Below are 15,985 nucleotides of genomic sequence, written 5' to 3' on the forward strand. Positions count from 1 at the left end.
GGGGGAAAACAAGGTTAATTCCTAAAATATTATACCACAAAAGAAGTAAACTATATCATACTAAATAGTATTACTGGTAAATCCTAGACCAAAGGAACCAACAAAGCAAGTTACAAAAAAATAACTACCCCCACCTCATCTAAAATTCAGGAATACCACAAAAGAAACACAGGATCCCTTTCAAACTTTCAAAGAAAATTATTAGGCAGGCATTCCACCAAACCTAACAATACATGGTCTGATTACTGTTTTTCTCCCAATAACTAACACTAGTTCTTATGATGTCAAGACACTGTCCAGAACACCTGAAATACTTGGAATCGAGAATGTAGAGTCCAATGCCTTGCTAGTCAGCCCTTCTAATCCATCCCTTTCTGGAAAATAGCACGTTCCACATAATCTCAATTAGACACTTTCTTCTTTGACTTAAACATTCTAATTGATTTACGTACTGTTTAATACAAATGCAATTTGTATTAGATTACAGAACTTCCTTCCCTCTACATCTTCCCAATTTTTTTCAACCTTCTTTTCAGTCTTCTTGAAATAAAACACACACACACACACACACACACACACACACACACACACACACACCCCTAACATGTTCCTGGATCAATCTCAAGCTTACTTACTTAAGAGTAAGATGGCATTTATCTTAAATGTTTCTATAGTTTATGTTCTTAAGCTACTATTTTTTCCTTTTATACCTGACCTTTCCCTAAATTATGATAGCTCTGTAACATAAGCAGAACATGGACTGTTACATTCATACAGTTGTTCCTTGAACAACATGGGTTTGAATTGTGTGGGTCCACTTATAGGTAACTTTTGTCAATACAGTGTACTACTGTAAATCTATTTTTTCTTCCTTATGATTTTCTTAACTTTTTTTCTCTAGCTTACTTTAGTGTGAAAATACAGTACATAATATACAGAATATACAACTATGTTTTAATCAACTATTTATGTTACCAGTAAGGTTTCCCATCAACAGAGGATTGTGAGTAGATTCATTTGGGGAAAGTCAAAAGTTGTGTGTGGGGCACCTGGGTGGCTCAGTCGGTTAAGTGTTTGACTTTGCTCAGGTCATGATCTCAGGGTTCTGGGATTGAGCCCCACATTGGGCTCCTGCTGAATGAGCTCTGCTTGTCGCTCTGCCCCTCCCCCTGCTCATGTGCACTCTCTTTCTCAAATAAATAAAATCTTTAAAAAAAATCTTAAAACCTTAAAAAAAATATTTAAAAAAGTTTTATGTGGATTTTTGACTGCACAGGGATCAGTGACCCTAACCCATGCATTGTTCAAGGACAGACTGTAGAAGGAAATGGGAGTAAGATTGAAGGAGTAAAGGAACTTTCCTAAAGTGAGATGCAGACAATTGCAGGTTAGATCTAACAAGTATGATCTCCAGAACAGCAGCAGCAGTAACAAATCACCTGGATACCTGTTAAAAATGCAAACTCTCAGTCCTCACCAAGACCTACAGTATCATAAACTCTAGGGATGGGGCCCAGCAGTCTGTGTTTTAACAGACCCTCCAGATAATTCTCATTTATACCAGAGTTTGAAAACCATGATCCTGGACTATCAGTGCTTTGAAATATTTGTGTCTATTTCTTTATGTACACAAGCTTTCCACAATTCGTCATTTTAAGAATGCCTTCTCCGTATTAAATTAATTGAACTGCTAGAATATATTTTTAATGACAAGTTTCACTTCATCCTGTCCAGTGTTCCATGAGTATTGGCTCATGCAGAACAAGCATAAAACCTTAAATACAAACTGCTATAATTTAATAGTTAGCCTCACATTTCATTGACTCCATACCTATACAAATTCCATTTAAAAATCTTGTCTTTCTCATAATGAAATATTTTCTCATTAGTAACAAGCCTTATGATACAGTATTTTATTTCTTATACAATAATACTTTGTATGTGGAGAATTATACTACTTTTTATGTCCTATGTTTTTTATAAGCAAAAATCCTAAATACTTGAGGGTACAAGTTTTCTAATCTGTCATGCATTTTAATCATTTAATACTTATTCTTTTGCCCAGTTTCTGCAGGTTGCACTGCGGAGCTAATGTGCCAGAAGGTACAGGTCTTGCATTTCTCTTTCTTTCTTCTATTGTCTGATAACAAATGTAAGTGGGAATGCTAGGAATGGTTAAAAGGAAGTAAATGAACTCTTTGTCTCACTCTGCACAGATGTGCTGAATTCACATTTCCCAAAGGAGAAAGAAGATGTTCAAAAGGAAATAAGGGTCACAGTATATATAACAAATGTTTAAGGAATCAGGATATATAAACCACAAGGTCAGGTGGCTTGCTCCTCAGAATTCTGGATGATGTGGTAAGAAAGGAAAATGTTGAAGGCTAGATGATAATCTAGGACACACGGTACATATTTTGACAAGTCTACAGCTGCATTAAACAAAGATGTGCCTACTTGTTTGAAGTTAGAATTTGGCAATTAGTAATCTATTTAAAACCTTTCAACAATAGGTGGTAAAAATGAAAGAAAGCCAGTACTTACATTTTAGGAAAAGTATCTAGGAAAATTTTTAAAAATAAGAATTTAAGATATCAATATTTAAAACATAAAGTTAACAACAGAGAGAAAATGCTTAAATATTGTGGGGTATTTTTCCCCAGGCAAAAACAGAAAAAGGGGCAGGGGGAACAGCCCCAAAGTTGAGACTAAAATGTCTGAATTATAGAGATATCTACAGACATTTTAGCCAGACAACAATAAGGTTTTCAAACAGACAGATAACCTGTCAGGTCAATAAGAACAGTATTCAGCAGGAGCCACTTCAATGGACTGAGACTAGACTGGAGGCAAATCCCACAGGCAGCCTATTTTTTTAAGTGCCAAATAAGAATGACAAAATTGTAAAAAGTATATAGGAAGGATGGAAATAAATTATCAGACACCTTTATAAAAACCTGCTTGATTTAACACAGCATGTCATTATACCCAGAATGCAAAGAAGAAATGAAGAGACTCTAAAATAGTATTAGACAGAAGAAAATGCACAGGTGAAATGATCAAGATCAAAACTCTAGTCACTAACAACTGAAACCACCATGGATTATAAAATTATGTATTAGGGAGTTGGAGTTATGATTTAATATTTCTATGACGAACATCACTGTTGAAACATTTCCCAAATCAATAAAGCCTACAACTTCTCTACAGTTCCTCGGAGTTCTGCACTTATTTAAGGTCCTGTCTTTACTCTATTTCCTATGACCAGCTTGGTAGGTACGTAGTCACCTGGAAAAGGAAAGCAAGCCAATTTCAAATCGAGCAACTGCAAGGAATCTGTGCTAATTTTCACAACTAACAAAGAAAACTTCCCAGAGAGCCAAATACCAAAAAGTCACTAACAAAAGCTTTATAGTTTATACCAGTGTGGCAACAATTAGCATATCCCAAGTGATAAACTTACAAATTACCGTACAAGAGAACAGTTCGAGTCTATATTAAGATAAGGTCATTGATTTTTGCAACCAGACAAAAAAATCATAGCCCTGTATGTTTGATTCTAAACTAGAGCCCCTTAGAATATTAAAGTTATTAAAAGCTCTAGGGGACAGAGGAAGGATACAAATGACAATACTGTAGTTTCATCAAACGTTTGCAACTAATACACAGTGGCTCTATTCTTGGAATGAAGCCAGTGTATTTGATTTTTTTTTTTTAACAGAAAGATTTAGGATAGTAACCAACTGGCAAACTTTTAAAATATTTTAGAAAGAAATTACACAATCCTTTGAATCTTGCTAGGAAAAAGAAATAAATGGAGGTGCAGCAAGGAGGAAAAACCAGGTTTGCTACCATCTGCTCTCACTGAGGTATTATTTTTTCCACATTTACTTTTACAATTTTCTTTGAAAAATACTGTCCACCTATTCATCCCTTAGAGAATAATTGAGCACAATATTAAAAGAAAACAAACAAACCATCCTATACAAACCTCAAGGAAATATTAATTGGTCCAGATGTTTATGAAGATTTATGAAAGAGAAACAGATGGGATAAAATTTTTAAAGATAAAAGAGCAGGCTTTCTGATATATCTTTTCCCAAAAGTGGGTAGAATTAGAAGATAAGCGTCTAATCAGTCCTTAATTAAAACAAAGAGGAATGCCCATGATTCAGAGCAATAATAGGTTGCCCATTCCCAAATAACCTATGAAACCAGGCTTGCTTAAAGAGGGTAATTGGTAAGGTTCTCATACTAATTTTTTAGATAATATCTTTAGATACATTTTCCACTGAAAAAGAAATGAGTATGAGAAGTGTTCTGTTGTTGAAATGAAATGTTTCTGGCTTCAATTCTTTCTAATGTTCTCCCTTTCCAGTTCTCCTCATCTCAATCCAGAAACCTCTCCATGCAGAGTTCATGCATTTTCCTTCTCTATTTTAGTGAAAACATACCACATTGATTGTAAGAATCTTACTAGATTTCCATTTGTTTTGCCTCAGCTCCTACATTAATCCAAACAATAAGGGCCTTTAAAACATTCATAAATAACCTGCTGCTGCTGGCACCTAGGAGCCGAGTGCTGCAGTGTTAAGCAACAACAAATTTCATAGTTCAAGAGGCACAGTTAAGGAAAAAGGTTGCTCAGGAAATCACTCTTATTTAGCACAAAGATCCTTAAAAATTGCATGAAATCAGTCAAGTAACTATAGAAACCAATTTCTTCAGCTCCATATCACACGTCTCACACCTCAATTGTCTTTATTATCGTCTGCTGTCAGATCCTTAATCAGAAATGTGAACAGGCTTGATGATTTATTCAGCAGGGAAAAGAATCTGTAGGTCAAGTGAAAAATTTCACACACACACCCAAACACACATCACATCTTCAACCTTAGGTACTTTCATTTCCTTCTGTTCTCAGCAGCTCTGGGGGCAACTCCAGTGAGATCCAATATTAAGGCTCAATTAAAATAAGCTCCAATTAGTGGAGCTTTTTTCTCTGGGGCTAGAAAAGTCAGGAAATGGATATTGGGAAATGTAAAAAGTCAGCTACTGAGAGGAGGCTGCAGACATAAATGAACTTATTTGTTGATTTCTACAGTTGCTATGCAGAGGCCTCTGGGAGTAAAAGCTTAACCAGTCTAAGCTATAAACTAAAACCCCTGCAGCTAAACATGAACTGTGTGAAACAAGGGCTCCATTCCAGAACAGAAAACTGCTGGGCCCAGAAAATTAAAAGCCAGAGGCGTTTTCCATTTAAAACTAAATCCCAGTACCACCTCCCAGCCAAAGAATTATAAGCAGTATCAGATTTACAAAACGAACAATTACCCTGGAAAAATGTAGCCTATTGTACAGTCCCAGATGCTAAATCTCAGAAGTTTCTTTTCTTTCTTTTTTTTTTTTAATCCCACTTTATATTCCTCCAAGTACACTGCTGTAGTTTACAAAGAGCCATTTCTAGACAGGCCTAAGCTTTGAAAATAAATTTTAAAAAGAGAGCACATAACTCATTGACCTCATTTGAAGTACTGCCCTTGCCTTCAGCAGTTCCTGTCCTTCCCCAAGGCTTCTGCAAATGGTATGCAACAGCAAAATAAACCCTGACCTAATTGCCAGGAGAGAGCTGCCAACCTTCCCTCCAACACAAAGACAAGCATGGTAACTTGAAAGTCCTACCTCTTTGGCTTTCTGCTTTAATCTCAGCTGTTCTGGATCTTCTTTGTTGGAACGACTCTATCAAAGGAAAAGAAAATTTTAATAGAAATTACTAGCATCTAAACACCATAGTTGTCGTTAAATATTTAATAAATGACAATTTTCTCTTGTGATTGAAAACCTTAGCTCCAGGGGAAAATGCCTCAATCCAGTCTGGTGCACTCCCTTCTTTACGCCCCCTCCCTTTCATCATCTGGGCCTGCTGTTGCAGTTCTAGCCTGGAGGAAGCTTATACTGAAAATGATGCTAACAATGTCAGTCAGGTCCAGTTGAGGCATGACGTTGTTCTTGTTAGAACACTAAAAACTAAAAAAAAAACGGATGGTACAGATGAAGGAAAAGAAAAGAAGGATAATTGCTGGCTCAAAGAAAGAAAGCAATCAACATTGGCTAATCTTCAGATAAAGCCATTTTGGAAAAACATGGTATTTCAAGGACTATTAAAATCAAGAACCTCACAGAGTGATGTATGAAATTGTTGAAAAACTATACTGTATACCTGAAACTACTATTAACACCATATGTTAACCGGAATTAAAAATAAATAAAATCAGGAGCCTGACTTTGAACCAAATCAATCTCTTTAAAAGTATAATTTTTAAAAACTAAGTAGGAAATACTTCCCAATGTTTTCATTAGAGTATCTCATCATCTTTGGGTCCTCCATTGCATTTAATTGAATGCTGTGCACAAGTAAAAGTCCAATAACTGTTTATTCAATATTGTTTTCCATACTGATTCAGTTCAACATTCAAAAATGAACAATCTTACAGGACTGTTATAAGGAGAGAGCTATCTTTTTTTTTTTTTTAAGATTTTATTTATTTATTTGACAGAGAGAAATCACAAGTAGGCAGAGAGGCAGGCAGAGAGAGAGGAGGAAGCAGGCTCCCCGCCGAGCAGAAAGCCCGATGTGGGGCTTGAACCCAGGACCTGGGATCATGACCCGAGCCGAAGGCAGCGGCTTAACCCACTAAGCCACCCAGGCGCCCCGAGAGCTATCTTCTATATGCAATGCTATAATGAAACAAGTGGTAAGAAACTTCATTTCTGACACTATGAACTTCTGTCCACTAAAAAATAATGCTCAGAAGTATTCTTTTTTCTCATTCTAGCACAAAGTTATCTAACTCCTTATAAATCTGAATATTTGTTCTATAAAAGGCAACATCAGCTAAATACAGCTAGTAAAATAAAAGCCAGAAGTATTTTCTTATTACTAAGTTTACTTGATTTTTTTTTAAAGATTTTATTTATTTGACAGGCAGAGAGGCAGGCAGAGAGAGAGGAGGAAGCAGGCTCCCTGCTGAGCAGAGAGCCCGATGCGGGGCTCGATCCCAGGACCCTGGGATCACAACCTGAGCCGAAGGTAGAGGCTTTAACCCACTGAGCCACCCAGGCGCCCCTACTTGATTTTTTTTTAAAGATTTTATTTATTTATTTGACAGAGAGAGAGAGAGAGATCACAAGTAGGCAGAGAGGCAGGCAGAGAGAGAGGGGGAAGCAGGTTCCCTGCCAAGCACAGAGCCCAGTGTGGGGCTCGATCCCAGGATCCTGGGATCATGACTGTGCCAAAGGCAGAGGTTTTAACCCCTTGAGCCATCCAGGTGCCCTACTTATGTTCTACTGATGTATCAGTGATTTTGTTAAAGGGAAGTATAAGAAAAACCATTTAGATTTAAGAGTGCCTTGTAATTTTTTTTACAATTCTATTTATTTGAGAGAGAGAGAGAACAAATGAGGGTGGGGAGGAGTGGGAGAGGTACAAGAAGACTCCCCACTGAGCAGGGATCATAACACAGGGCTCAATCTCAGGACCCTGGGATCATGACCTATGCCAAAGGCAGCCACTTAACCAACTGAGCTACCCAGGAGCCCCAAGAGTGCCTTGTAATTTTAAACACATGAAGTGTTTACCTACATAAGGCTACCAAAAGCTAGTAACTTTTTTCTTCATTTTTTCCCCTATCTACTAAAACAACTTAACCCAAACTAAGATAAACTCCTTTATTATTCCCCCTATAATATGAGGAGACAATAAGCATTATATATATGTACTTATTTTAAGAAGGTGTATGTATGGATACGTATGTATACATATGTATGTATGTATATATATATTTCTGAGTGTATGATTTTTGCCCCACTATGAAATGGACACATTTCAATATCTTTATTACTTAACCAATATTTATTGATTATTCATACATGAATAATCAATATTGATTTATATCAATGATTGATATGTCATAATTTATATCAATGATTTATATAATGATTGAATATCTTTATTATTTAACCAATATTTATTGATTATTCATAGATAAATTCTACATTGTGTGCCTCTGAGTCTGGAAATATAGTAAAGAAAAAGTAAGACAAAGTCTCTGCTTTTGAGTGACTTACATTTTAAGAAAAGAAAATAATAAAACAAAAAATTTTATAAAAATTAAATAGTTATGATATATAAAACATTTATGATGGGGAAAAATAAAAAACAATTACTGATAGTGACAAGTGCTATAAAGAAAATTGGACATTGTGATAGAGAGAAGGAGTGTGTGTGTGGGGGTTACTACTTTAGCGAGGACAGGAGGAGAGAAGACATCTAAGAAGTGACATTCAAGTAGAGCTCTGAATGACAAGAAGGAGGCACTCATGCAAAATTCTGGGGGAAGAATACTCGAGTAACCTAAAGGTAGAGTCATTGCAAAAGCTTAAAATGGGAACAAGCTTGGTAAAACTGAGCAAAGGAGGAAGGCCCGTGTGGCTAGACCATGGAGAAAAGTTGTAAGAGGTAAGGTTAGAGACCATGTAGGCCAAGATACAGAGCTGAGTTTTAATTCTAGTTATAATTTTTTTTAAAAAGCCACTAAAGGGCTTGGAGAACAGGAGTGAGATGCACTGCTCTGACACTTTAGAAAGATCACTCTGGCTGCTATGTAGCGAATGTAGCACTAAAGGGATCTGATATCAGAGGTACAGGCTTACAGCACAACTCAGGAGACTGCTCTAAAACAACTATGGTTTTAGGAAAAGAGAAGGGAAACTTAGACTAATGTCATAGCAGGTAAGATTAGGTTGAAATATATTTTGGAGGCAGGTCCAACTGGATTTATTGATAGACTGGATGTAGGGTATGAAGTAAAGAGGAGAATCGAAGATGATTTCCTAGGATTCTTGCCTAGTGCTCACTTCAGCAGCACAGATACTAGGATTCTTGCGTAAGCAACTGGAAAGATGAGAATGCCAACTTTCTAAGACAGTAAAGAGCAAAGCAGGTGTAAGACGTAGGACCTTAACTTTCAGGTTGAGACGCCTAATTAGCAGTCTGTGATGCACACCTGGCACCCTCAAAGAAGGTCAGTGTGACTGGAGCAGAGCTAGTAAAGAAGGGAGGGATATGACAGGTAGGCAATAACCTTTTAAAATCTGGTAGGGGGGCCACCTGGGTGGCGCAGCGGGTTGGGCCTCTGCCTTCAGCTTGGGTCATGGTCTCGGGGTACTGGGATCGAGCCCCGCATCAGGCTCTCTGCTTGGCGGGCAGCCTGCTTTCCCCCTCTCTCTGCCTACTTGTGATCCCTCTCTCTGTCAAATGGATAAATAAAATCTTTAAAAAAAAATCTGGTAGGAAGTTTGGATTTTTTTTTTTTAAGATTTTATTTATTTATTTGACAGACAGAGATCACAAGTAGGCTGAGAGGCAGGCATAGAGAGAGAGGAGGAAGCAGGTTCCCCGCTGAGCAGAGAGCCCAATGCGGGGCTCGATCCCAGGACCCTGGGATTATGACCTGAGCTGAAGGCAGAGGTTTTAACCCACTGAGCCACCCAGGCGCCCCGGAAGTTTGGATTTTAAGTGCAAGAGGAGGTCACTGAAGGTTTTCAGGTAACAGAGACACTCATGATTTGTTATGAAAACATTATTCTGACAAGAGTATGAAAAATGGATTGTACAAGGAGAAGGAGATCAGTTAAGAGACATGGCAAACGTCCACTGAAAGAGGATTTAGACCAAAGTGGTGACAATAGTGATGAAGAGAAGATGATGAATACATTTGGGAAACATAACAGGAAGTGAACTGCATGTAAGGAGAGAAGACTCCTAGGTTTTCTGGCTTGAACATCTGGGCAAATAGTGTCATTTACTAAGTTAGGAAAACCTATTAAGAGTAAAACATATTTTGTGGGTGGATGAAAATCAGAAATTGTTTTGGACACATGATAACCGAGATTCTTTTTTTTTTTTTTTTTAAAGATTTTATTAATTTGACAGAGATCACAAGTAGGCAGAGAGGCAGGCAGAGAGAGAGAGAGAGAGAGAGAGGAGGAAGCAGGCTCCCTGCCGAGCAGAGAGCCTGATGTGGGGCTCGATCCCAGGACCCTGGAATCATGACCCGAGCCGAAGGCGAGGCTTTAACCGACTGAGCCACCCAGGCGCCCCAATAACCGAGATTCTTATTGGCAAACCGCATGGAGACTTCAAGTAGGCAGTTAGCTATGACTCCAGAGTTCCACAAGGTAGACAGACTTGGAAATACAAATTTAAGAGGGAGACAGAGAAGAAGCCCTAGGACTGAACCCGGACACTCCAATATTTAGAAGTCTGGCAAAGGAAGAAAAACCATGAGAGAGTAAGAGTACAATATATCCAATAATAACTAAACAAGTATTTAATAGTTTATGATCTTGTTTACAGCTTAGTAATTGGAAATATAATACAAATAAACCACCTCATTACATTCGCTGCGTGCTTGTTTATAATACTTGACAGCTCAAGCTAAGAGCATCTTCCTATCCCAGCTGTCCCTGCCAGTACAAGAGGGGTCAGGATGGGGACTGAGACTGTGGGCCAGTGAGAAGCAGCACAGTGACAAGGGTGTGGTGCACCACATCCTTATTGGGGGCTGGGGCACATGAAGGTATAGACCAGTGGCCAAGAATGAGGGTGATGAAGGGCTGGAAAGACTGACCAAGGCATGGGCCAGTGGGCATGGCTTCCAATTACATAGGCAATGAAATGAGGGCAGGGGAAACAGTGGTAGCAGACAGAGGAGGCAGCCAGCATGGCTCTTTTGGAGATTAGTTACACTGAGAAAAAGTGTAAATTTTAAGTAATGACTCAATTAAGTAAATTGAGGACATAAGTAAATATATCAAGGATAATGACAGTCAAGTTTCAGACTATGGAAAAAGTATTTATAAACAGGAAAAGGTTTAGGCTAGAAAAGCCCTAAAATACTAGAGTTGGAGGTATCCATATAAACTATGGTTTTAGAATATATATACACAGAGAAATAGTTACAAATATTTGTATTTGTACATACATCATACATATATTTCTTAGACCTATTCATTTGAGAAGGCCTACATGTAATGAAACCCCATTAGCAATGAGCACACTGTATGGTCTACTCTTGGTTTCTGTTTCTGGATAACATCCTCAACTAAAAAGATGCAGGATTCCTTGGAGGAAATGGCTGATTCTAGGGCTGAGGAAGGACAAGCAAAAGCTGGGTCTGGCATAAACTGTGCCAGAAAATAAGGGTAAAGGTGCCTGGGTGGCTCAGTGGGTTAAGCGGCTGCCTTTGGCTCAGGTCATGATCCCAGGGCCCTGGGATTGAGCCCCACTTCGGGCTCCCTGCTTAGTGGGGAGTCTGCTTCTCCCTCTCTCCCCAGCTTGTACTCTCTCTAATAAATAAAATAAAATAAAATAAAATAAAATAAAATAAGCAAATAAATAAAAACTTGAAAGGAAGGGAGGGAGGGAGGAAGGATGAATAAGCTCAGTGAATGATGGAAACATGAGTAACAGGCAGATGTGCCAGCTGGAAGAGTCTCCCACTCAGGAGGAATTTGAGCATCAAAATAAATAATGATAGTAATGGATTACAACCTATTGAATCAAATGGAAATCCAAGGCTCATTCTGGTATCAATGAATACATGAATGAATGAATGAAGGAGAAAGGATAGCTCTTCCACATACAATGCTAGTAAAAGCAGAAGATGATGAGAATTTAAAAATTACCATTTATATTTACCCATCATAGAGGTGGCTGATTCAGGTAGCTATCATTTATGGGCACTAAAGTTGATACATGGAGGTTTGGTGAAGAAGGGATATTGGTATAATCTTGAAATATCTTCCTGTGAAAAATGGATTGATTACAAAAGGGAAAATGGTAAATTTGAAATGGAGAGAACTGGAAGACACCCACACAGCTGGGTGATCAAGGTTGACCTTTGATATGATCAGCTGAGAAGAATGTATATATTCCTGCCATGAATTCCTTACCTAAGTCATGGGGAACTATCGGATGAACCCAGGAATTATCAGTCACCCTACAGATAGTAAGGCCTGTACTCTTAAAAGCTATCAAAGACATGAAAGTGGAAGTAAAAAAATTGACTAAAGGAGTCTGAAAAGAGATGACAACTGAATGAAACACACATTGCTGAATAGGAAAATAGACCAAGAAGGAAAAGGAGACTGGGCTGAGACAGTTGGTAAAATCTGAATGGGGTCTGTGGAATACATGGCAATATTATATTGTTCACACCCTGACTTGGAAGGATTATACAGCACAAAGTCCTGTTTTCACAAATACATGTTACGATGTTTAGAAGTGGTGGGACATCAGGGCTGAAGCTTACTTTCAAAAGGTTCAGAGAAAGGCTAATTAGAGATAATGGCTGTACAACTTATAAATATACAAAAAACCTCTGAATTGAAAAAAACAAGGAGAACAAAGGGATGAAAGAGAATAATAATGATTAGGGGTGTGTGTGTATATGTGTGTGTGTTTAAATGTAGAGATGGAAAAAATGCGGTAACGTTAAAAATGGGGGCGTCTGAGAAAAAGGAAATGATTCTTTATATCGTTCTGACAACATTCCTGTACTAAGTACTTCAAATTAAATTAAGATTTTTAAAAGAGTGATTAGTATATGAAATACTCTAAAAGGGGAGGCTGCCCAAAACAGCACAAATTAAAACTAAGGTGTTTAAAACAGGTGTTTTTGTTTAAAACAAAAAAATCAGTCTAATGCCCAACCTTCATGACTCCTAGCAAAGGCCTTATGCCTATGGTAAAATGTGAAGCAAAAGGCAAACTACAGTGAAACCAGCTTTCACTCCATCTGATACTAATAGTCCAGGACAATGTTTCAATAAAGAAGAAAGAAAATAAATATATTTATACATATTTATAAGATAAATATCTTTCTTCTTACCTGTTCTTTTATTCTCTAACCCATTTCTAACCATCCTATATTTCATTCCATATAATCCTAATTTTACCCATAAATTTCCAAACTTTCCTCTCTCAGATTTAACTTGGCACACATCAAACTATATCCCTAAAAAGACCTTGGATATTTTAAAAAACATTTTTACCTGGGTTGCGGGGGAGTGCCTGGGTGGCTTAGTCGGTTAAGTGATTTCAGCTCAGTTCATGATCTCAGGGTCTTGGGATCAAGCCCCGCCTTGGGCGGGGGAGGGGAGGATCCATGCTCAGTGGGGAGTCTGCTTGAGATTCTCTCTCTTGTTCTTTCTCTGCTCCCTCACCGCCCCCCTTTAACTCTTTAAACTAAGAAACAATTTTTACTTGGGGGTGGTAGGTATGATCCTAGGCACACAGGAACTTAGAATGAGGAGACAAAACAGATTTTATGTCATTAATTAACTGAAAGTCACTATACCATACCATCCTGGCTGTGAGAAATTTTATTAGTAATTTCATTTAAAGAAATCCTTCAGAGAAATCTAAAAGCCTAATAAAAACAAGACAGTTGCCCAACAATAAGGCCAATTCTAACCTTGCAAGGTCATGTTCAATCATAAATCAGGTAGGCTCTTACCTTGGCTACCCTAAGTAACATTTCTCTTTCCTCTAAATCCTTTCTCTGCTTCTCCAATTGATCTAGCTTTTCAAGAAATTTGAGCTGTGATCTGGTATCACTAGACAGGATGTAATTTTCACTTGCCTGGAAAAAAGAAAAAAGAAAGTCTTATGATTGTCCTAGCCAAAACATTCCACATTAGATCTTCTGAATCAGCTAATGACAATACCAACATACATAGGAAGCTAAATTCTCAGAATGTGATATTTATATTTCTGATAATAAAAACAACAAAAAAGAACCTTAATCAACCTTAAAAGTTGAGAGGTAAGTAAGCATTTAAATTTCAGAGCTTTCCTAGTAGGCCTCATTCAGAGGGGAAAAAAGGGAAGCCAAGCAGATCCTAAAAATAGGAAGTAGAAAGCAAGAGAGTGTAACATGTACTTATAATCTAAATCTTTTTAGTTAAATTACTGTCCATCTCTGCAGACCTTAGTATAATTAATTAAATCTTAGGCTTGTGAAAGACAAAACAAAAAACAAAAAACCAATCACTTCACTAAAAAAATACACCAAAGATGAAAGTTATCACTCTTGTTTCCATTGTTGGATTGGTCTAACCTTGACAAGTGAGTACATCTTCAATCAAAATGTAACATGAGACAAAATGGCAAACATTTAAAATCCCAAACCCTGTTTTGAGGATTCTTTTAAGCTATGAACTTGGGCAGAAATTGTAGTCAAAGAAAGTAAGTATATAATTTATAAACGAGAGCCATAACAGAGAAGTATAATTATTTTTCTTAATTTGTAGCATAAAATGATAAAATTTATAGTTTCATTTATTCTGATATTCTAGAGTATAAGACACTGTTTTCCAGTCTAAATATTTTGAAATTTTCTTCATCTGATAAAACCACCTATCTCTCCTCTCTAATACACATAAGAGGGTGGGGGGTGGGGTGCAGTGGTGGGCAATCTTCCCAATCAGCATTTAAGACATCCTGCCATCTAGTTATCTCAGTAATTCAGACATTTAGGCTATGGAATGGAGACTGGGGGAGACTGTATAATAGGAAAGCTAAATGTTTTTAAACATTTAGTCCAACAGTCAGTGCCTGGCTTAGAAATCATAGGTATAGCACCAATTCTATCTTTGTGTTATCCCATGCTTATGGTTGATTCAATTAACTGGGACCAAGAGATTTCATACGCCCAAGATTCCTTCTAAATTAAATTTTTATTATTGCTATTTAACTAGATCAAAAGAGTATTATGTAGTATAACAAGCAAGGATGTATAGTGCTACTTATTTTAGTTCATGTTTAATACAAAACAAATTCTCAAATGTTTTCCAAGTTAAATAATACAAGATAGAATATGGAATACATTATAGGCCAACCATGAGGCATAAACATAATAACCAGTGGTTTCTTAAATACTTCATCTTTACCATGTTTGTGCTCAGATACTCTGGAGATATTTTATTGACAGAATTTAATTTTAAAAGGACAACAAACACTAAATTAAAAAGGGGCACAGACTTTGTAAAATTTAACCCAATATCATCCCGGTGCTAAGACCCTTTCTCCTTCTCCCAACTTGGATACAACTGTCTCTGGCTTAATGCATTCTTCCTTTATTCTTACGGATGCTAAACAAATGAGTGCCTCCCCTAATCCTACTGATTCCCCAACCTTATTTAAACAGTAACCCCACTCTTTTTTTTTTTTTTTAAAGATTTTATTTATTTATTTGACAGAGAGAAATCACAAGTAGGCAGAGAGGCAGGCAGAGAGAGAGGAGGAAGCAGGCTCCCTGCTGAGCAGAAAGCCCGATGCGGGGCTCAAACCCAGGACCTGGGATCATGACCTGAGCCGAAGGCAGCGGCTTAACCCACTGAGCCACCCAGACACCCCGAGTAACCCCACTCTTAAAAAGCTGCTTCCTATCTACCAAGCTGGTCTAACTGAAGTCTTTATATACCCCTAAATAGGGTGGTTTAACATTAAAAATGTAAGGACTCAGACAAAATGATAACAGAGCAAATCAAGTAAATCCCATCTAAAGAAAGCACTACAGGCCCTTTCAACTAGAAAACACTGAAGGGGCACCTGGGTGGCTCAGTCGGTTGAGCATTCAACTCTTGATTTCAGCTCAGGTCATGATCTCAGGGTCCTGGGATGGAGCCCCACAACAGGTTCCATGCTCAGTGGGGAGTCTCCTTTAGGATTCTCTCTCTCTTTATCCCTGCACCCCACAGCTTCCGCATGCATTCTCTCTCTCTCAAAAATAAATAAATTTAAAGAAAAAAAAGAAAAAGAAATGCTGAAGCTTCTCCATAGCCACTGGTGTGCAGAAGACTATACTATGCTTTTAGTGGGAAAACACCTGGCAACAAGATCAAAAGCTTTGTATCGCAT

General features: G+C 37.7%; 1 protein-coding gene across 1 annotated transcript in view; it reads right to left on the reverse strand.

Annotated features, from left to right (window-relative positions):
* TAF4B (TATA-box binding protein associated factor 4b) overlaps positions 1–15,985 on the reverse strand; it is a 133,869-nt gene that overhangs the window by 38,089 nt on the left and 79,795 nt on the right. The window contains exons 12-13 of the mRNA XM_047698102.1: positions 13,581–13,706; positions 5,683–5,739 (exon numbers count right to left, since the gene is read on the reverse strand). Coding sequence (XP_047554058.1) covers positions 5,683–5,739; positions 13,581–13,706 — 183 coding nt within the window. The remainder of the gene's footprint in view (positions 1–5,682; positions 5,740–13,580; positions 13,707–15,985) is intronic.

This window comes from Lutra lutra, chromosome 12 (genome assembly GCF_902655055.1).
Source record: "Lutra lutra chromosome 12, mLutLut1.2, whole genome shotgun sequence".
Classification (NCBI taxonomy): Eukaryota; Metazoa; Chordata; class Mammalia; order Carnivora; family Mustelidae; genus Lutra; species Lutra lutra.